Here is a 22,254-nt window from a genome sequence, read left to right as displayed (position 1 = left end):
CTGTGGGCGTCCCGCTGGCCCCGCCCAGCGCAGGCTCCGCCCCCTCGGATGCTTGCGGGAGGGGGAACAGGATGCGTGGCAGCGGCGCCCCCAAGTGGCCACTGGTGCGCACGGACGCTTTGCTATGGTGGGGCAGAGAATGCTTCTAGAATAGAGGCCCTGCAAGCTAGGAACAATCTACTAAGGGACCACACCTGGGGCAGACCATCTGATGTTAAAACGTGATTCAGGGGAGGGTGAACATTCCTTCCCACTTAAACAACCAGGATTAGTGGTTAAAAGTATGGACTCTGGCCGGGCGGTGGTGGCGCACGCCTTTAACCCCAGCACTCGGGAGGCGGAGGCAGGTGGATCTCTGTGAGTTCGAGGACAGCCAAGGCTACACAGAGATAACCCTGTCTCGAAAAACCAAAAAGAAGTGTGGACTCTGGATCTGAGCAACCTTGGAGAAATCACATAAACTGTGTGTGTGCTTTGGATGTCTTCATCTGTAAAATGGAAATGAATACTATGTATTTGCCTCTTAGTGTTGCTGAGGATAGCAAGTGGGTTAATAAACACAAAATGATTTGAAAGCATCTGGCTCATGGTAAGCACTAGACAATTCCCGACTGTCTTGTTTTGTTCCATGTTATGTGTCAGACTTCGAGAATCTCGTTTAACAATTTGTATAAACTTCATTATTTATTTGATGGAAGTCTTCCTCACAACTACACCTCGTGGCTCACTTTTTCTAGATGTTCCTTGAAGAACGCTTACGGCTTAAGGAAACAGGACTTCCTGTGTACCTTGGAGACATGTCTCCAGGTGCTGGATACAACAGGAAGTGGCTCTCAATGGCTTGGAAAGTCAGAAAGAGTGGTATTCCCAATATGCCACACTGAGTGAAGCCATAAATGCCCACAGCGTTTAGAATATACCTCCACTAACTGGAGCTAAGAGGCTGTTGGGTGATTTAATCCAATAATAATAATAATAATAATAATAATAATAATAATAATAATAGTAATAAGAAGAAGAAGGAGAAGGAGAAGAAGAAGAAACAATGAAAAGTTCAGGCAGCCAGCTATGGCAATGGGAAAATATTTTTAGAGTGCTCTGTGTGAGCCATGTCTTTGAGAGTTTCTCAGATGATGCCAAGTACAAGCAGGCACACGCCTCCACGTGTGGCCACGCCTGTTAGTTCCAGCTGGGTGAGTGAGTGAAAGGAACTAGGGTAAGGAAGAGGACTTCTGAGCATGACATCTACTAAGTAGGTGGTGTTGTTTTAAAATAGGAAAGCAACACACATGAAGTCACTTTCTCTCAAGGCATTTCTTCATCATCACAAACATGAATTTCTTGGTGGCCCACTATGCAATAAAGATCATTGCTGGCCCCTCAGAGGAGAAGAACAAAGAGAGTAAGAGATGTTCTTCTGTGCCTCAAGAAAGGCCAGATGGTGGGTACCAAATGGCAGAGACCCAGGACTCCGAGCCTGCTTTGTTAGCAGAAAAAAAAAAAATCACCACAAAATAAGGCATCCAAGTGCCTAGAGACCAGAAAAGAACTCCAATGTTCTCCTGTGTGGGACTTGTTAAAATATACACTCTCAAATAGGTTCTTTTCCAGACCTGAATTTTAAGATTTATACCTATAATAAGCTGCCCAGTTTCCCAGCTCTCATATTTTAGCATAAAGGTTAAAGAGAGATGTCTTGGTATTACAAAGTTTGAGATACATACAAGTCGTACCACTTTGATATTGAAAGCACTAATACTTTCCCTATCAATAAAGTTAAATTGGTTTCTTAATACTCAATAGAGTTTGGTTGGTTGGTTTTTTATGAAAGAAGTGTGGTATGGGCCTGGGGAAATAGTTTAGTTGGTATATATTGCTTTCCTTGCAAGGACAAGGACCTGAGTGAAAGCCTCAGAATCCATATCATAAAAGCTAGGTGTGATGGCATGTGTTTTCAGTCACCAGTAATGAGGAGGTGAAGACAGGTGGATGACTACATGGACCTCTCTAGCCAGCTGGTAGACTACTCAAAAGGGGGAGGAGGGCTTCGGAGGATAGTAGCACTGGCCTTTAAAGCCAGCACTGGGGGTGGAGGGGAGCCTGGACGGGGGGCAGACAGATCTCTGAGTTCCAGGACAGCCAGAGCAACGCAGAAAAACACTGTCACAAAAATAAATAAATAAATAAATAAATAAGGCAGCAATATGGCTCAGTGGGTAAAGGCACTTGCTGGCCTGAGTTTGAGGTCCAGAATTAACAGAACCCACGGGAGAGAACCAACTCCTGCAAGTTGTCTTCTGATTGGCACATATACCCATACACAAATCACACACACACACACAAACACACACATACACACACCATGTTTTTTTTTTTTTTTAAAAAAAGACAGTGACAGTTAAGGTGCATGTGTTGGTAGGATATTTGCTAAAGACGTAGGAAGAGGGCGGATCAGTAGTTTGAGGCTCGCCAGAGCTACCCGTTTTTCTTCTCCCCTTGGTCACTACCCAAACACAAACCCAGAAAAGCACAGAGCCTTCAAACGGCATTGCTAACACACTGCCCCCACCCCCACCCCCCCCCCCCCAATCTTGAAAAAAGACCAGGTGTGATGGCACAAAACTCTAATCCCAGGACTTGGGAGGCAGAGACAGATGTCTGTAGGTTTAAAGCTATCATGGTTTACATAATGAGTTCCAAAACAGCCAATGTAATAATGTGTAATAAGAACCTATTCCAAAACAAAGAAATAAACAAAATGTAGATGCTAGTGCCTGTGGAATGACACCTGAAGTTGTCCTCTGCCCTCCACATGGCACACGCATGCAGGCACAGCCACTCAGAGACTGCAATCACATGAGCATAAGACTAGCTCATGCATATTTTTCATATCTCAACACAAATACTTATGCACAAAAAAAGGTGGCCGATTCCAGGCCTTTCCAGAGGGCAGTCTGCAAGGGACTCTGTCCCTCATCTTTTCTTTGTGGATGAACAAGACAGCTGACTTAGTCTTCCTGCCTCATTTCCTGCAAAGTGTAGGGCCACTTGGTGATGTGTAGAAACGCCAATATCCATAGACATCCACAGATTAAAGAACTCGATGCAGAGACATATGTACACCTCTTAGTGGAATTAGGAGTGGGGTGGTGAAGGAGGCTTTGAGATGGGCTTAACAAGCTGGACAGGATTCGGATGGGTTTGCTGTTGCAGACAAAGAACAGGAAATATGCAGCACCTTTAAGGCTCACACATACTTTGCATCATTGGAAAACAAGGAGCTTGATCAGCATGATGACAGACATGGAAGACATTCAGGACAGATTAAATTAAAAAAAAAAGAGTAAGTTAATAGAGTTTAGTGTGTTCCTACTGATGTAATGAGTAAGTTAAACACTCAATCCATAACTGTGTGTGTCTGTGTGTGTTTGCTTGTTTGTTTATTTGTATATGTAGATCAGTTCTCTTTTTCCAGAGATTTGAAGAGAGTGAAGACAGCTTTGAAGAGAGGCAGGCACAAAGACTGAAAACTTATGTAGGTGCCCAGGATGCAGGACAGTGACAGTGACTTCATTGCTCTGTCCACTGCTCTGTCACCAGGGTGCAGAGGCCAGGAAAGGGCAAGGAGGGCTGATGGCAAGAACCTCAGTTATGGAGACTTGGTTCAGAGGTTTAGGGAACTATAGCATTCACTCGGACTGACGCTAGGAGAGCAGTGTCTGAAGTGACCTGCCCACAGCAACAGATCAGCTGTCTCATAAGCAACATCCACTGCTCTGTTAGAAGCACCTCTGGAAAATTCCAGCCAGTTGACTTTGGCGAAGTCAATCCCCATCTTCCTGTGCAGGCTGTGGAAGGAAGTAGCAGCAGCGTGAGATAAGGCAGCTTCTGTTTTACTGGACTCACAATTGTTTCAAATACCACAATGCCTACAGCCTGCTTTGTGCTAGTAATAACAATTGTGTTTGTTTCCAGTAGATGGAAGAGGGAAGTGATAGAGGATTTGGGATTCTGTTGTGAAGATAACTTGTTTCTGATGCATATGCAGCTCTCGTACATCTTTACAGCAGGAAGCAGTACATTTTAGAGGTGATGTTTGAACGTATCAATAGTTCAAATCCTAAGTGCCTGATTCTTTTACGGAACTGTACCGACTCAAGGATGTTCACAGCAACATTTCTTCTTATAACAGTGAAAGATGAGAACAATCTCAATATCTTGTCAGCTGGAGAGTGACCAAACGAACGTGCACCCAGGCCACATATACTTTGCATCATTGGAAAACAATGAGCTTGATCTGCATGACGACAGACATGAAAGACATTCAAGACAGATTAAATAAAAAAAGAGTAAGTTAATGGAGTTTAGTGTGTTCCTGTTGATGTAGTAAGTTAAATACTCAATCCATAACTCTGTGTGTGTGTGTGTGTGTGTGTGTGTGTGTGTGTGCACGCGCGCGCGCGCACACACGCACGCGCCCGCGTTTGTTTGTTTGTTTTTGTATATAGATCACTTCTCTTTTTCCGCCATGTGGATCCCAGAGATCAAACTCAGGTTCTCAGGCTTGGTGGCAAGTGACTTTCTCCACTGAGTCATCTCTCCAGCTCTTCGTGTATATGTTTTAAGGAATGACTTTAGTACTAAAAGTTACTGACTTCTGCTTCCCCTTTGTGTTAGTTGCTGGGCTGACACAGTAAGTATGAGTGGCTTAGATGTTCTCACTGTTCTGAAAGTTCAAGATCAATGTGTGAGCTAGTTCAGTTGGGGGGGTGTCTCTTCATGGTGGCAGAGGGCTGCTTTCTCACATGATGGGGAGAGGGGAGAGAGCTGTTTGCAGTCTCGTCTCTCTTCTTACAGGGTTGCTAATACTATCGTGAGGGCTCCACCTTTATGACGTCATCCGAGCTGAATGCTTCTTCTCCAAACCCTATCTCCAAAAATCTCACACTAGGGAGTATGATCTCAGCAGAAGAGATCTGTGAGAGACACAGATATTTAGTCCATCGTAGTCCTTCAAAAAAATCTAAGTTTGAACTGATTACTGTTGCAAAAATTAACCAAAGGAAACATTTTCTAAAGGTCTTGGATTGGTCATTGAAACTTAGAGACAGTTTCACCCACTTACCAGAGGCTTAATTTGCTCTCTTGAATGAATGGATGGATCCAGAGTTACCAGACTCAGAGAGACCTGTTAGGCCACGGGTGTTATGTCATTATGACTCATGCTATGGTTGTCATTCTTATCCTCTGATGGATTCTGTGGGAATGGCAACCCTGCCAGCTTCCTAAGCGAGTGCTGGAGGGGAGCTTACTATAATGGGGACTTGTTACAACGGGAATTGCACAACAACACTCTCGAGATGAAGAAAAGGCAATTGCTGAGAAGAATGGTATGACTAAATCAACGTCATTTTCAGAACACCACAGCAGTAGTTCGTGTTACTCTGGCAGGAACATCGTGTGACACTGCAGTCATGAACCAGAGAAGGGAAAAATTAAAAATTAGAATCCATATAGAGAGAGTATATGGCTACCCAAGAGTAATTAGTAAGGTATGGTCCTCCTGCACCGCTACCCCACCAGTATGATTTGAAAACACAGACAAATCAGAGGATGAAATATTCCTTTTAAGACCCCGTTGCTGACACAGAAAAAAAAAAAATGCAGCATAAAAGATGGTCTTTGAGCCAGGCGTGGTGGCTCATGCCTTTAATCCCAGCACTCAAGAGGCAGAGGCGGGAGGATGGAGGCCAGCCTGGTCTACAAATTGAGTCCAGGAAAAACCAAAAAAGAAAAAGGAAAGAAAAAGACTTTGAGATGGTAGCAGAGCCAATATAACAAGAATTTGCATTGCAAAGCAACCCACTTTATTGGCACAGCAAAGGGGTTCAGGGGCTATTTATTAGCGCGCAGTAGGCTAACTCACCGTACAAGAAAGGGTAGGCAAACAGGAGTACCAGAGAAAATCACAACAATTCTGTAAGAGATCTCCCTCTTGAGTTACCCATTCTTGCAAATCTGCCTGAATAAAATTTCCTCATTCAGGTTTTAATCCAAATGTAACTGGTTGGAGAAGAATGGCATGGAATAGTTCTTCTGACTCCCAGGAGGGGGCAAAGGATGAACTACAGAAATAAACACAAAAGAGGCATAGGCATTATAGCTCAGGCAAAGAGTGACCTCCTAGTATGTACAAGGCCCTGGGTTTGATCCCCAACCCTGCAAGATGAATCAAACACAAATGTACAAGTGTTACGTATTGTAAAAGCCAAACAAAATAACCCAGGAACTACCAAACTGCGGTTGTCTTGTTTTCTATAATTAAAACGCTTGCTCAAAAATACAAAGTAAGGAAAATTTAATGTTTATCTTATAGTTTTGATATTCTAAACTTTCCGATGAGTTTTCCAATTCACTTCTGGTCCAGTCAGAGGCACACTAAGAGGCTCTCAAAACTGATCATTCCTACTTGGATTCATTTGAACCCAAGCTTTGTTATTTTGGGGCAATGATGCACTTCTGTTCAGTGCTTTGTAGGTCGTCCTGTAGAGCAATATCAAAAGAACCACAAGAAATACTGATGCCCAGGACCCGCCTGGAGTGAGTAAGCCAGAAGCTTTGGAAGCAGTGCACATGCACTAGTGATTTCCTTTTTAAGGTTTCAAAGGTACTTGGTTGTTTTCTTCAATGTGTCATACTTTTATAAATACATGATTCTTTTACTCAGCATCACCTATTAGTTGGTTTTGAAACAAGTCATTCATTAGACCAGCTAGCATGATTACTGATCTTGTCCTTAAGATGACTCTGCCAGTAGTGGGTAGTTTTCACTCTATTCCAATTTGTATATGTCCATACAGCAATATAAGAAATGCTTCCGGTTACTGAAACATCATTGTTATATTTGTCTTCCTTGCCACGGCTTTTCGAATGTTTTGAACTTGAAAAATGCTGAGTGCTTTTTGCTAAGGGAAATCTTGTGGGGCTGAAGACGGAACTGGGGTGACTGCAGCTGCTGCTTTGGTGTAAACTCCCCTTAGCCACTCTTGCAAAGAGCCTCGAGAAACTAAATTAGGTGCTAGTATTCTTAAGCACTCCCCAGATGATTTGCATGTGTCACTAGAGCAGACAGCCACCATGCTTCTAGGTTTAGTTGTATAACTAATGCCAAAAGAACTTCCAGCACAATTCAAAGACCTAGAAAAAGTGTGGGGGACAAACAAACAAACTGATGAGATTATTTCTTTGAGCATCTATCAGTTGAGTCTTTTTCCTTTTCTTTTTTTTTTTCTAGAAATGTAGATAGATGGAAAGTATAGTAGTCGAAAATGATTTTTGTTTTTGAAAGTGTCTTCCTGTGCAGTCCAGGCTGTCATGGAACTCAACATCCTCTGGCCTCCACTTCCAGAGCACCAGGTTTGCAGGCAGGCTCCACTACAACCAGCACAAAATATTATTTATTGATAGAAAGTATAACATTCTAGAACAAGAGGGCACCCTTAGAAACCATCTCATCTAAGTTTATTTTACAGATAAAAAAAAATTAAAAATCAAGAGGGTCCTTAATTGAGTACTCAGGTAGCTCATGTCCATTCTGGTTAGAATCCATATTTCCTAGGCTTATGAGAAACGCATGCTAGGCCAAGGGAGATGGCTCAGAGGTTAAAGAGCCCATACTGGTCTCATAGAGTTGTGTTCAATTCCCAGTTCCCATGTTTCACAGCTAACATCTACTAGTAACTTCATTTCCAGGGGATCTGATACCCTCTGTCCTCCTCAGACATCTGGCCATATATGCATATATATTCACACAGAGACACATACATAGACAAGCACCTACATAATTAAAAAATTCCTAAAAAAAAAAAAAAAGCAAAACCTCACACATCAGTTTCCCTTTCCTTAATAAGCACACTCAAAACCCTTTTTCACACACACACACACACACACACACACACACACACACACACACCCCTCTACATTAATGATATTCTATCAGAGTATTATTATTTTTGGGTTTTCAAGACAGGACTTGTGTAGCCTTGACAGTTCTGGACTCACTTTATAGACCAGGCTGACCTCAAACTCAGAGATCTGCCTGCCTCTGCCTCCCAAGTGTGGGGACTAAAGCTGTGCACCACCACCACCGGGCAATCATCCATCTTTTTAAAAGAATAAGGAGAACTAGCCACAGTGGTGCAAGCCTATAATCCCAGCACTTGGAAGGCAGAGGCAAGAAGATCAAGAGTTCAAGGCTATCAGTTAGCTATAGAGTGACTTTCAGGCTGGTCTGAGCTATGTGAGACCCTGTTTTGCCTGGCAGTGGTGGCGGACCATTGTGAGTTCAAGGCCAGCGGGGCCAACAAAGCGAGTCCAGGATAGTCAAGGCTACACAGAGAAACCTTGTCTCAAAAAACCAAACCAAACAACCAAACAACCAAAACCAAAAGTACAAACAAAAACACTGACAAGGAAAAAAGCTAGTGAAGCTTATGGAGATGCCTTTCATGTTTCTCCTGAAGCCTTCTGACATGCAGAGAGCAGCTGTCCCTACTATAATCTATTGGATGCTAAAAGGAGTTGTAAGAAAGAAGAGAGAAACCAAAACCCAAACCAACCAACCAACCAACCAACCAACCAACAAAAGGCCCTGCATCGTGCCAAGTTTTAAATCTTGGGGGAAGAGGCAGGCTAATCTCTTGAATTTGAGGTCAGCCAGGGGGTATAAAGTGTGACTGTATTAAAAACAAAACAAAACAACAACAACAACAACAAAAAAACCCAAATAAACAACCCCGCCAAATGTAGATAAGGAAAGAAAACTAAATGCAGTACTTTAGTAACCATTTTGTTCTGACAGTTAAATCTCTTTAACCATCAGAATGTGCCTCCGGGGGTTGGGCGTAGGCCCTTATTGCACAGCTTGTCCTTTGGCACTGTCTTCAGAATCACATCACTTCTGGAAACTCTGGAGAAGGAATTAATATGCAGGATTGGGAAGGCATCATTTGCTGGGAAGGCCAGGAGCACTTTGGCTGGGGCTGCTGGTTATGCTCTCTGGCCCAGAACTGTTCCCTCAGCTGGTCTTTCTTTCTTTCTTTCTTTCTTTCTTTCTTTCTTTCTTATTTGCCACATACCTTTATTCCTTATCTCATTTTCTTTTGGTTTCTCACACAATGATGTAAGTAAAAACAAACTCTGGGAAAGACTTAGAAAGTAGAAACAAAATACAACTTACACATGATCTCAACACCAACCCCTCCCTGAATATTTGGCATATTTACTGTATGTTTTTTATAATTGCCTACATGTATATTGGACTACAATATAAACACTTTTCATATGTTAACCACTTATACACTGAGATGAAATTGATAAAGCACACAAGCAGAATTTGCAGGAAAAGACACAGAGAGAACCTTACACACAGGTAGACGTGTATGCAGGAAAAGACAGAGAGAACCTTACACACACAGGTGGACATGTGTGCAGGAAAAGACACAGAGAGAACCTTACACACACAGACGGACGTGTACGCTATTCAACTGCTCTGAAACAGCTGGGTTCTCTTTCCTTTGCGTCTTTACCTAGGCTGGAGCCAGAGACAACCAGGAAAGAGTCATTCCTGGAGCTCCAGGTGCTGACAACTTTCTTCTTTACTCAGGATCTCTCTCCTCTTCCTCATTTCATATCCTCCTCCCCCTCCCCTCAGATGCTCTGACTTTTCCAGCCTGGTCTACAAAGAGAGTTCCAGGACAGCCAAGGCTATTATACAGAGAAACCCTGTCTCAGGGGGGAAAAAGAAGAAGAAGAAAGAAAGGAAAGAAGGAAGGAAGGAAGGAAGCTCTACCAAGGGCAGTGACAGCCACCTATAATCCCAGCATTTGGGAGAATGAGGCAGGGCGGGGGATGCTCTGAGTTGAGGCCAGTCTGCACTATAATCCCAGCATTTGGGAGAATGAGGCAGGGCGGGGGATGCTCTGAGTTGAGGCCAGTCTGCACTGCAAGATAGAGGAGCTTTTTGCACAGCAACTGCTCCACAGGTGGCCATTTGACGATGCCGTCAACAAGGATGCATTTCAGTGCTCAATTCTTTGGAGTCTGTGAAGATGGTGGTCTCTGGGCACTGGATCATAAGAAACACATGCATTCTGGAAGCTGCTTTGTGGTTTGACATGCCAGTGAACCCACACTCTGCCTTGTAACAATTTGTGTGTGTGTGTAGTTTTGCCAGACATGATTTTTCTGTGTAGACTTGCCTGCCCTGGAACTCACTCTGTAGACCAGGCTGGCCTCAAACTCAGAGAGCCACCTGTTTCTGTCTCCCGAGTGCTGGGATTAAAGGCGTGTGCCACCACCGCCCAGCTTTGTAACCATTTTTTTTAATGGTTTATTACACTATACTAACAGTATTGAAAATATTCTATATGTGAGCATTAATAAGCAATTATTTCCCAGATCTGATCTTGGAACCCTTCTTCATCTCATTCCAATGGTTTTATCTTTTCTGAGGCACAATTTAGGGAATTACACAGTGAAAATTCCTGGGGTAAAGGAATAAATTTCCTGGCTTACTCCTTAAGGACAAAGTAACTGTGGTTTACAGCTTAAACTTTCATATAACAAGAAGGGGAATACTTGAAATAAAAAAGTGATTTCATCAACCAACTTAACATTTTAAAAAACGTTCATTCAAAATTGGCAAATGGCTACCCTGAAAATTAGGCAACATCACCTGAAAACTAGTATTTAATACATTAATCTTTGTGATGAATATTCTACTTTGTATTTTGTTTCACATTAGTATAATTATAGCCTATTTCTATTGTGGCATATTTAATTACAATTTAGCTTACTCACTAAATATTCAGTGGTGTGGTACTTTTTTTTTTTTTTAATCAATAGTTTTGCTTTTTATGGCTTAGGTTATCTGTAAGTACTCACCCTGGTCTCAACTGTGTTTCCCAGACATTAAATGAAAAATCCTAGATATGTTTTTAGTTGCATTGTTCTGAGCAGCATGATAGAATCTCATGACTTCCGCCACTCTCCTACCCTGCATGTGACTTATAACTTTCTCTTCTCTGCACACAGAACTGCAAAAAATGGAAAATAAAGTGGAGATGCAATCTTCAATGTGTGCAGATCACCGTTATCTCTAAGGGTCAACATTCTTAGTTGGCCAAGGAGGCATTTTCAGCCTTATCCTCAACCACACTGTTACTATACTCCCTTCCTCAAAATTCCAGCCGTAACAAATAACTTGGGAATAATATAAATAGAAGTAAATAAAGGAAATAGCTTACTGTTTTTGAACTGGTAATTACAAAGTGTACATTTAAGATAATTATTTGGTAATGTACACACTCTTTGATCTAGCAATTCCACTCCTAGTGCGATAACATAAGGAAACAAACGCAGTAAATGATTTTCACACCAACACTGAATTGTACAAGGGGTGAGAAGGTAGAAACACTTTCTCATGGCCACATCACCATATAGACAAGCCATTGAATATAAATTCCATTTTTCCAGAAATGATAAAAAATTAGGTCTAGGTTACAGGTCCTATTTAATCTCACAATATATCAAAGTAGGCGATTATTCAATTTTTTGCATGAGGCAAGTGACGCAATGAATTTAACCTAGTTGAGGTGGCATAGTAAGTAGTGAAAAGACTTAAATGAGACCAGTTAAATCCTGAGCCCACAGCCGGGAGCGGTGGCGCACGCCTATAATTCCAGCACTTGGGAGGCAGAGGGAAGCGGATTTATGTGAGTTCGAGGTCAGTCTGGTCTACAAAGAGAGTACAGGACAGCCAAGGCTACACAGAGAAACCCTGTCTCGAAAACAAACAAACAAAGTCCTGAGCCCCGTTTCTTTCTATTCCCCGTGTCTAGCTCGTTGGGTTAGTTTGCGAACTAAATGGGGGGAAATCCCCACACTTAAACAACAACAAAAACCAAATAAGTAGCTCCTGCAACACATGGACACGTAATTAAGTACTCAGACGCTGAATAACTCGCTCAAGGTCACCCAATTCCAGGTTACCCCGAGATTAAAACAGGACTTCACTTTCGTGCTCTTCTTGGCTTCAATTCCTGCCATTACGTACTCCCGCTCGGTAACTCGTACCTAAGAGACCAGAGCACAAGTAAGGGATCTATTCACAGAAGTTTAAGAAAGCTGGTCTTCTTTTCTAAACCCAAAAGCTCGTTCTTCCTTATTCCCGACAACCAGTTTCCGGGGAAACGTGTGACGTAAATACTGTGCGCCGGAAGTGTGCTGTGGCGAAAGCGAGGAAGTCAGAGTGCTTGCAGTCACCGCTAGTTATTTTAGCTAGCGACTGCTGTCATGACGACCCAGGGGGGCCTGGTAGCCAACCGAGGCCGGCGATTCAAATGGGCCATTGAGCTTAGTGGGCCGGGAGGAGGCAGCAGGTGAGTCTCTAGATTGAAGCTCGGTGTCTGAGCCTTATCCTAGAACGGCCAGAGATCCAGCGGACCTGGGCCTTGGGTGTAAGTCTCCGACACGGGTGGGTGGCAGATAGAAGTCACCCGAGGAGCTTTTGTGCTGTGGAAGTTATTTCCCACTAAGGCTCTTTATTTTAGTTTTTCCAATGGCCTGGGAACCGACGAACGCACGAAGAGGGTCTACTCTGGGTAGCTACATCTGAGGTTCTTTATTCCTGTGATTGATAGAGCTGGAAACCGGGCTTGGGAAAGCGCAGTTTTAATCTCTTGATTTGGTTTGGTTCTTTAGGGGCCGAAGCGACCGTGGCAGTGGACAGGGAGACTCACTTTATCCAGTCGGTTACTTGGACAAGCAAGTGCCTGATACCAGCGTGCAAGAGACAGACCGGATCTTAGTGGAGAAGGTACAGAGGTATTAGATGTAACAGTAGCATTTGGGCTAGTCCCGGCTCACCTTACTGTCCGGAGGAGAGGTAAAAATAGCCATTGCCTGGGTGTTTGGGAGCCACGCTGCTTTAGATTCGTATTACAGTATCTTACATATGAAATCCAGAAGTGGTAATAATTGAAAAAAAAATAGGCTGATGAAATTGGTTGAAAAATGGCATCGGTGGCAACACCTTCTTCTTGAAGTTACACTTTTATGCTAGTTCCCTGACATAATACTTTTAGTCTGTCATGATACTCCTTTTACTTTCAAAGCATCCAATCCTGCTACCATTTCTTACTGCCTTCACCCATTAACCCATTCAGCCGTAGCCACCACCCTCCACCCAGATTTTTGCAGTAGGCTAATCATCTATCAACTGACCCTCCCTATCCCTCTACTTATAATAACAGTATGGGTTCTCAACCTCAGCACCGTTTTCTTTTCTTTCTTAACTTTTTTTGTTTTTGTTTTTGGAGACAGGGTCTCTCTGTGTTAGCCTTGGCTGTCTTAGACTTATTTTGTAGAGCAGGCTGGCCTCAAACTCGTAGTGATCCGCCTGCCTCTGCCTCCCGAGTTCAGGGACTAAAGGCCTGCACCACCGCACCCGACAGCGCTGTTTTCTATAGGTGGCTAAGCACTTTTTTTGTTGTTGTTGTGGAGAATTGTGCTGGGTACAATAAGATATTTAGTATTTCTGATCCCTACACATTAGGCACCATTATTTATTTCCATGATTGTGTGAACTGCAGATGTTTTCAACGTTACCAAATGTTTTCCAGGACATTGTTTGGGAACCTCTAATCTAAAGGGGTACAATATGATGAGCTTTAACATTGCACTCCCCCAATGAAACCACCATCGTTTTGAGAGAACCTGTATTCAAATCCCCAATATCCTTTTCTGTGTAGAGTTCTAATGGATCTTGTTACATCTTTGCCCCCGCCATAGTACAACCATCAAAAATGATCTCTTTAAAACATGCCAGAGCTACTCAAAATCAGTCTATAATTCTATGTTCATTCAGCATGAAAATCAGTCTTTTTAGTGTTATACACAATTCTTCATGCACTAGTCAAGCTCCTTGTAGCATCTTTGGGCTTATCATCTACCATTTTTGCATTTGTTTACTCTGGTCATAATGGTTTCCTTTCTGCTTTGTAAGGATACTAGACAAGTTCCCATTTTCTGCTTTTTGTATTTGTTCTCTAGGCTTAGAATGCTCTTCCTCTGGGTTCCTTCATAACTTGCTTGCTTCTTTCCCTTAGGGTCTAATATTATATAGTTGTCTTTCCGTATAGCACTGTGTATCCTTTCTTTGTATTTTTCTGTATCATTTATATTTTATGAATATATCACATGCCTTATGTTGTTGATTTGCATTTGTCTTTTCACTCTTGTAAACTATATTAGCCGGAATTTTACAACAAAAGTGTGTAAAGTGCTTAGAATGGTGCTTTACATTTTATTCTCCTCACAGCCTTAATAATATTGTTGAATTTGTGATTTTTATTCCATGGAATACATATATTCAGTGTTTACAATTATGAAAATGACAAATTCATTAATCATCTTTGATGAGTATTATCCCATAATTTTTCATCTCAGAATATCAACTTATAATTATAGTAAGTTATGACATGGTTTTAAAGAGGCAGATCATAAAATACTTTTTTTTTGTTTTTTTAAAAAATATTTGTATTTAATTTTAATTTATGTGCATTGGTGTGAGGGTGTCAGATCTTGGAGTTACAGACAGTTGTGAGCTGCCATGTGGGTGCTGGGAATTGAACCTGGGACCTTTGGAAGAGCAGACAGTGCTCTTAACCACTGAGACAACTCTCCAGCCCTTTTTTCTTTTCTTTTTTTTTTTTTTTTGGTTTTTTGAGACAGAGTTTCTCTGTTTAGCCTTGGCTGTCTTGGGCTTGCTGTGTAGATGAGGCTGGCCTTGAACTCAGCTATCCACCTGCCTCTGCCTCCCTGAGTGCTGGGATTAAAGATGTGAAATACCATGCCAGCTCCTATCAGTTTTTTGGGTTTTTTTTTGCTTGCGCACATATATGTGTACTGTATGTGCCTGATGCTTTCAGAGGTCAGAAGGTATTGGATCCCTTAGCACTAGCTATGGATTCTTGTTGAGCTACTACGTAGGTGCTAGAAACCAAACATCAGTCCCCTTGTACAAGCAACAGGTACTGAGCCATCTCTCCAGTGCCTTTGTTAGGATTTTGAATTTAGATTAAATAAAGAAGTAAATACACTTAGATTTTGCATATCTATATGCACACGCATATGTTTCTCTTAATGGTCTTTTAAAGCCTGGGTATTTATGGGATTTGAGTTGTAGAATTTTAAGTTTAGATTTGTTTCCTTCCAAAGGAGTTTGTGTAAGACTTACTTTTATTTTTAGATTTAAACGGTTAGAAGTTGCTAAGGGAAGTGATCTGGGGTTAACTATAGGAACAGCTTTGTTAACTGGCATAGAACTGTTTTTCTTCTTTTCTTATGCTATTTGTTGTTAAGTCATGTTTCTAGGAATTTTTCCATTTCCTAAAATTTCAAGTAGTCAAAGAGTTTATAATATGGCCAGTGTAATGCCTACAGGATCTATAAAGTGGTCCCCTTTCCTTCTAGACATGGAAGAGTGTCTTCTCCCCTTTCTAATTCATCAGCTTTACCAGTATTGAATTTATAATCTTTGCAAAAAGACAGGTTTATCTTTGAGGATTTTATTTCATTAATGACTTCTCCCATTTTTGTTTTCTTCTCAAAATACTTTTAGTTTCTTTGTCTAATGTTCATGACATAGATGCTGAGTCTTCTCACATTGGTTGGTTTTGTTTTTCTCATTTTTTTCTCACACGGTTTTAAGATCATGAATTTCTAGCTGGGTGTGGTAGTGCTCGTCTACAATCCTACCAGTTGGGAGGATGATACAAAAGATCTCAAGTTGGAGGTCAACCTGGATATAGCAAGATCTTGTCCAAAGGAACAAAAAGATTATAAATTTTCTCAAAATTTGCCAGGCAGTGGTGGCACTAAACCTTTAATCCTAGCACTTGGAAGCAGAGGTAGGCAGATTTCTGTCTGAGTTTGAGGCCAGCCTGGTCTAGAGAGAGAGTTTCAGGACAGCTAGAGCTACATAGAGAAACCATCTTGAAAAACAAAACAAAAAGTCCCCTGGAAAGCTTGTATAGGGAAAAGTGCTGCAGTAGAGGAGTGGAGGGAGGCGTCTGTTCACTTGATTTCAGCATCAGTCTTATGGTAAATGTGAGCCTGAAGGGTAGTTTAACAGTTTAAACTGTATGTTTGTTTTAGCGCTGCTGGGATATCGCCCTGGGTCCCCTCAAACAGATTCCCATGAACCTCTTCATCATGTACATGGCAGGCAATACCATCTCTATCTTCCCTACTATGATGGTGTGTATGATGGCCTGGCGACCCATTCAAGCACTCATGGCTATTTCAGCAAGTAAGTATTCATGAAATAATGGTCCTTCCCTGGTGCTAAGGATCAAAGGCACATTCTTTGATATATTTCTGGCTAGAGGGTGTGCAGAGTGGTGGTGGTGGTAGTAGCAATTCTATATATAATTGTATTTTCAGTCTATATGTAATTAATTTCATGGTTGGTTTCATTCGTATTGTGAGAAAAAAGGGTTTGACAATGTCTGTTATCCCAACAGCTTTCAAGATGCTGGAGAGTTCAAGTCAGAAGTTTCTTCAGGGTTTGGTCTATCTCATTGGGAACCTGCTGGGCTTGGCACTGGCTGTTTACAAGTGCCAGTCCATGGGACTGTTGCCTACACATGCATCAGATTGGCTAGCCTTTATTGAGCCCCCTGAGGTATGGTTCAAGTTAAATTTCAGGCAAATGGAATGTACTGTGAATATCGAGTGAGAGTTGATATTGAGAGTTCATTTCTTTTTTTTTTAAAGCTTTATTTGTGTGTGTGTGTGTGTGTGTGTGCGTGTGCGTGCGTTGGAGGTTAGAAAACAACTTGCAGGAGTGAGTTGGTTTTCTCCTATCAAATGGGTTTTGGGAATTGAATTCCGGTCATCAGGCTTGGCAGCAAGTACCCTTATCCTCTGAGCACTCTCGCTGGCCCAAGAGTACAAAAGCACTAGGCATTTGGAAGTTACAAGGTCATGTATGACAGAGCTTGTGAAGAAACAGACTAAGAAGTTATTTACTATTCACCTCTTCGCTGTTTCTTTTTTTAGAGAATGGAGTTCAGTGGTGGAGGATTACTTTTTTGAACCCAGGAAAGCTGCACCTGGTATATGGGCCTCATTTGCATTGTTTAAGCTAATGCTCACCTAAAACAGTCACGCATGTCGAGAAGAACCAAAACCTGCCTTTTTTTCCCATGGTGAGAAGACAGATTCTACAAGGACATTATGCAGCATGTGACGGCAGAAAAGAAACTATAGCACAACCTGACTGAAAATAATGTAGAAAACTTTATTTATGTTCCCAGCACAGAGCAAAACAAACAAAACCAGAGTCTATGTAAACAAAAGAATAGCAGCTGCTGAGTAGCAGCATCTCCTTTCAATAAATTAAATGGTCGAGAACAATGCTTTACAAGTTTCACAAGTTCCCCTTAAATCTATTTTAATATTACACGTCTATATCGCATAAGCAGACTTTTTTGGAAGATGTGAGAAACTAATGCTGGATTCAAATTATACATGATGAAAAGAAAAATAAACCAGGAAAAAAAAAAGCATGTAAATATGCTTACAGTGTAACTTATTTTAATATCCACAATAAGGAACATTTTTTAACATTTAGGGGGAATAAGGATTGGTGGGATCCTTGGGGCCACAAAAAAAGAAGCAACGGAAGATGAACAGTGACTTTTCCTCTCCCACCAGGAAGCTGCCACCTGTCAAACAGGCCCTGCAGTTCAGACTCCAGCTTTTAAGGTAGCTATGGAAGGCTGAGGGCTAGGGGAGGAGAATGAATGTTACAGCCTGCCGCTAAACTCATAGGTAAGACACAAAAGCTGGGTCTCACAAGAAGGCAGGAGAAGGTCTTTCTCTTCCCTCTTGAAACATTTGGCCCCTTCCCCTAAGGTGCATTTTCTCTCAAGTTTTCAGTATTGCTTTATTTGCAGTGATTAAAAGAGATAAGACACTTTATAGACAGACAACATAAGCAGCAACACAAACATGAAATGCTCTAGACAGAGATGAGTATAGGTCTGGCCTAATAACCATCTTTCCATGTAACAGTGATTTTGTGTTTTGAGGACTGAAGTAATAGCTGTATTAATAGCCACTAATTCTCTTACCCTTTGAAAGATTTCCTACTTAGCCCTAACCACAAACAGCCTTTCTAAAAGTAACCCTACTCTTTGCCCATATTTGATATGGATCACTTTTGGTCAGGGGTAGATGTGTTAGGCAGTTCCTGCGCTTTGACAGAATGGGCGGTTAATGACTAGGAGCCTACAGGACTATACTCAAGTATGCAATGGAGGGTTAGAACGGGAACTGTAAAGTTTCTACCCTCTACAGGAGGAACAGGAAAAGGATTCTGGATCCTCGGCTACCTTGAGTGGGCCTGGGAGGACGAAGAACATATCATGTGACTCAGCTTCTTAAGCCATATCTGAGGGTTTTCTTGTGTCTTGTACATTTTGTGTTGTACAGGGTAATGGGGAGTGGCACAATTTACCATCAATAAAGGGGAACTTAAAAGCAGCCATGAATGTAAGCAAGAAGACAGTTTCTTAAATAACTATCTTGTAAAGGGTATGAAGGTTTCACATACTTGAAAATACTGCTCAGCCACAAAGGCTTCCTATGCTGGTAAGCCAGATGTTCATGATTGATAAATTAGAAAAATAAGCTGAGCTTACACAGTATTTCCTTGGCACATTTAGAGCTTTTTGAAAACAAATCCAACAACAGATCATCGGCTCAGCAGACCACTTGGTGCAGAGCCAAGTTTCTGGGGTCAGAATGAAGAATAATACAGAAAGGGGAAAGCTCAGCTCTGGGCATGGAGGTGAGTGCCTCAGGTCTTCACTATGGCTTTGGTGAAGAGGTCAGATTGATTTCTTGTGTCAAGCTGATGCAAACCTGTCTGCCACTGTAGGCAGATGATTTTGGCACAGTGGAAAGGGTTTGGCTTTCACCCAGTTCCACTGTCAACCCCTTTAAAACCTGGAGCCTCCTGTGGTAGCACACAGCCCTAGTGTCTTCCTTACAGCTTTTTTAATTTTTATTTTTAGACCAGTGCCTACTAAGGATAGGAGATGAGACCCTCCTGGTTAACCTACATAACAACCTACATTTCTTAGATAATAATGTATGTGCTTTGTGTTGCATAGCTAACCACAGACTGTGTTTCTGTACATTTTATAGGTACTCTTTGGAATCCCCTTAGTTCAGCCACTTGAAAACCTGAAAACAATTTTTACCTTCAAAAACCACTTCTATAGTAACACTGTCTGCATTATAACCACAGAATGGGTTTTAAAGACAGAATATACAGTGGCACAGCACAGACAATAAAACTTGGTATCTGGGGAAGCAGAGGCTGCAGCTAAGTTTCAGGTTCTGTATCTTGGTAACCTAAGTTTCCATCTTGCTTGCTGCAGGCCATCTCCCCAATGGTAACATTCACTTGGCCATTCTTTTTCATTAAGGTAAGGCTGACTGCCTATAACCTCTCTGGTGCCATCACTGAACTGTGTCTTCTGACACTTATCCTGAATGTTGGATATGAACTTGTTTTCTGTTTTTAGTTAAATTTCTAGCATATTTTACTCACTCACTACCTTCAGCATGCCAAAAGGTTCCCTTAGGCTTAGTTTGCTAATTTTGACTTGTCTTCTCCAGCTATAGAAATAGCTTTTAAGACTTGACCATTCTGATGTTGAGGGAGTATTTGCTTCTGCTGGGATGGCAGATCATGTTGCAGCCAAGAGCATAGTTGGGGCTCAGCTCTGCAAGATTAGAGTGGGAGTGGTAGGAAAGAGCTGTTATCTCCATGGATGTGAGTCTTTTAGGGACGGTAAGACCAAGCAGAACATTCCACAAGCTGATTATGAGTAAATGGTGATCACTTCACTGCCACCACCCCGGACGAGAAGGACTCGCTCTAATCCCTCCGTGAGTACTTCTAGGAATTCCATGTCTTCAGAGGTTGTCAAGGAAACAAGCAGACAATACTGCATTTTATAGAACTGCAAACTCAGCATGCTTACCTTAATAATAGGAAAAGCCTGAATTTAGGACTCAGCTTCCATCTGTATTCATTCAGTCAGCAGTGCTAATGCATCAAATCTAGAGCCTTGTGCTTGCTAGGCAAACACCCTATTATGTTTCACATGCTCTGATTTTAATTTTTTAAAATTCTGAGACAGGGTCTTGTTAATTGCCTGGGCTAATCTTGACTTGCCAAGGCACCCACACAGACCTTATAACTTTTCCTTACCTTCCTAAGTAGCTGAGATTACAGGCTTGCACTCCCAAACTTGGAACTGGATTCAGTTTTAAACTTATGAAATTATGCTGGGATCTAGGCCATTAGCATATTTAATACAATATTTATTTTCTCCCTCTCTCCCTCCAAGTACTGAGAACTAAACCAAGAGTCTCATACATGTTAGGTAAACATTCCACCACTGAGTGATAGCCCCAGCCCTTTTTTCTTCTTTTCTTTCTTTTTAATTTTTTTAAGATTTTATTTATTAAGCTGGGTGTGGTGGCGCACGCCATTAATCCCAGCACTCGGGAGGCAGAGGCTGTGAGTTCAAGGCCAGCCTGGTCTACAAAGTAAGTCCAGGACAGCCAAGGCTACCCAGAGAGATCCTGTTTCGAAAAACCAAAAAAAATGTATTTATTTATTTATTATTTATACAGTGTTTGCTCCCAAGTATGCCTACATGCCAGAAGAGGGTACCAGATCTCACAATAGATGGTTGTGAGCCACCAAGTGGTTGCTGGGAATTGAACTCAGGACCTCTGAAGAATAGACAGTGCTCTTACCCTCTGAGCCATCTCTCCAGCCCTCTTTCTTATTTTCTTCCTTCCTTCCTTCCTTTCTTTAATATTTATTATATATACAATGTTCTGCCTGCATGTGTGCTTCCCCTCCAAGATGAGGGCACCAGATCTCATTATAGATGGTTGTGACCTATCATGTGGGTGCTGGGAATTGAACTCAGGACCTCTGGAAGAGCAGACAGTGTTATTAACCACTGAGCCATCTCTCCAGCCCCTCTTAAAACTAAATACACAGTGAGATGGCTCTGCTGAAGGCATTTGTACAAGCCTGACAACCTTGAGTTCAATTCGCTGGAATAAGTAGGGAGAGTACACACACAAATAGAAACACAAACAAGAATAGTCTTGAGACAGACTTAGTGTGTAACACTAGCTGGCCTGAAACTCAGCATGTGTACTAAACTGGCCTTGAAGTCAGTGATCTGCCAGCCTCTTCCTTCTGAATGCTGGGATGAAGGGTGTGAGTCATCATGCCTGGCATAAATAAACAGTTTTAAGTGGCTGAAGAGATGTCTCAGTAGTTAAGAGCTTGATGATCTTGCAGAGGACCCAGCTATGAGTTCCCAGAATGCATGTGGTGGCTCATGGCCATCTGTAACTCAGTTCCAGGAAATCCAACCACCTCTTCAGACCTCCATGGGCACCAGGTTAACATGCACAGACAACACACACATGGGGAAAAAAAGGCTTAAAAGGGGGACAGGTAAAGACACTTGCTGTGCAAGCCTGACAACCTGAGTTTGACTGACTTAAAGGTTGCCCTCTGACTTCCATATGCATGCTATGATGTATGGGTGTATGTACATCTATATGCCTGTGTACATGTGTATTCACATACAACTGAAAAAAATGAAAGATAAGCTGGGTATGGTGGTACACTTAGGGGGCAGAGGCAGGCGGATCTCTGTGAGTTTGAGGCCATCCTGGTCTATAAAGAGAATTCTAATACAGCCAAGACTGTCACACAGAAAAACCCTTTCTTGAAAAACCAAATAAAAAATGTTATTATTTTGACAAAAATGCCAAAACAGAGGGAAAGGTCTAAAAGCTGGGCATGGTGGTATACAAATTTAATTCCAGCACTCAGGGAAGCAAAGGCAGCCGGATAGCTTTGAGATTGAGTATAGCCTGGTCTACAAATCAAGTCCAGGACAGCAAAGGCTACACAGAGAAATCCAGTTTCAAAAACTATAAACCAAAACAAAACAAATCAAAACAAGAAAGCCCAAACAAAACAAAAGATACCAGCTCAAAATATCTCTAAAGAGAACCCACATAATTTCTAATTGAAGCTGGGTGACTCAGGTTTTCTTTTCTTTTTTTGTTTTG

General features: G+C 41.9%; 2 protein-coding genes across 5 annotated transcripts in view; one reads left to right on the top strand and one right to left on the bottom strand.

Annotated features, from left to right (window-relative positions):
* Window positions 1-12,272: 12,272 nt before the first annotated feature.
* Emc4 (ER membrane protein complex subunit 4) lies at window positions 12,273-17,878 on the top strand. 2 transcript variants are annotated; one of them, XM_051144328.1, is made up of 5 exons: window positions 12,273-12,440; window positions 12,763-12,877; window positions 16,219-16,372; window positions 16,587-16,747; window positions 17,125-17,878. In XM_051144328.1, the coding sequence occupies exons 1-5, from the start codon at window positions 12,355-12,357 to the stop codon at window positions 17,158-17,160; spliced, it is 552 nt and encodes a 183-aa protein (XP_051000285.1). In that variant the 5' UTR covers window positions 12,273-12,354; the 3' UTR covers window positions 17,161-17,878. The 2 variants fall into 2 exon arrangements, with proteins under 2 accessions (XP_051000285.1, XP_051000286.1); XM_051144329.1 differs by lacking the exon at window positions 12,273-12,440 and having other exon boundaries at window positions 12,757-12,885.
* A 1,010-nt stretch (window positions 17,879-18,888) lies between these two features.
* Slc12a6 (solute carrier family 12 member 6) overlaps window positions 18,889-22,254 on the bottom strand; it is an 88,917-nt gene continuing 85,551 nt past the window's right edge. For all 3 annotated transcript variants that reach the window (XM_051144332.1, XM_051144333.1, XM_051144334.1), the window contains one exon: window positions 18,889-20,053. In XM_051144332.1, coding sequence (XP_051000289.1) covers window positions 19,962-20,053 — 92 coding nt within the window. In that variant the 3' untranslated portion in view covers window positions 18,889-19,961. The remainder of the gene's footprint in view (window positions 20,054-22,254) is intronic.

This window comes from Acomys russatus, chromosome 4 (genome assembly GCF_903995435.1).
Source record: "Acomys russatus chromosome 4, mAcoRus1.1, whole genome shotgun sequence".
Taxonomy (NCBI): Eukaryota; Metazoa; Chordata; class Mammalia; order Rodentia; family Muridae; genus Acomys; species Acomys russatus.
Note: the sequence above shows the minus strand (reverse complement) of the source record. Positions and strands in the feature narration are given on the sequence as shown.

Excerpts from the sequence above, each read along its gene's own strand:
- Emc4 (XM_051144328.1), top strand. The coding sequence starts at position 12,355 with ATGACGACCCAGGGGGGCCTGGTAGCCAACCGAGGCCGGCGATTCAAA. Across the intron at positions 12,441-12,762 it reads GGGCCGGGAGGAGGCAGCAG|GGGCCGAAGCGACCGTGGCA; the intron begins GTGAGTCTCTAG and ends TTGGTTCTTTAG. Across the intron at positions 16,748-17,124 it reads CCTTTATTGAGCCCCCTGAG|AGAATGGAGTTCAGTGGTGG; the intron begins GTATGGTTCAAG and ends TTCTTTTTTTAG.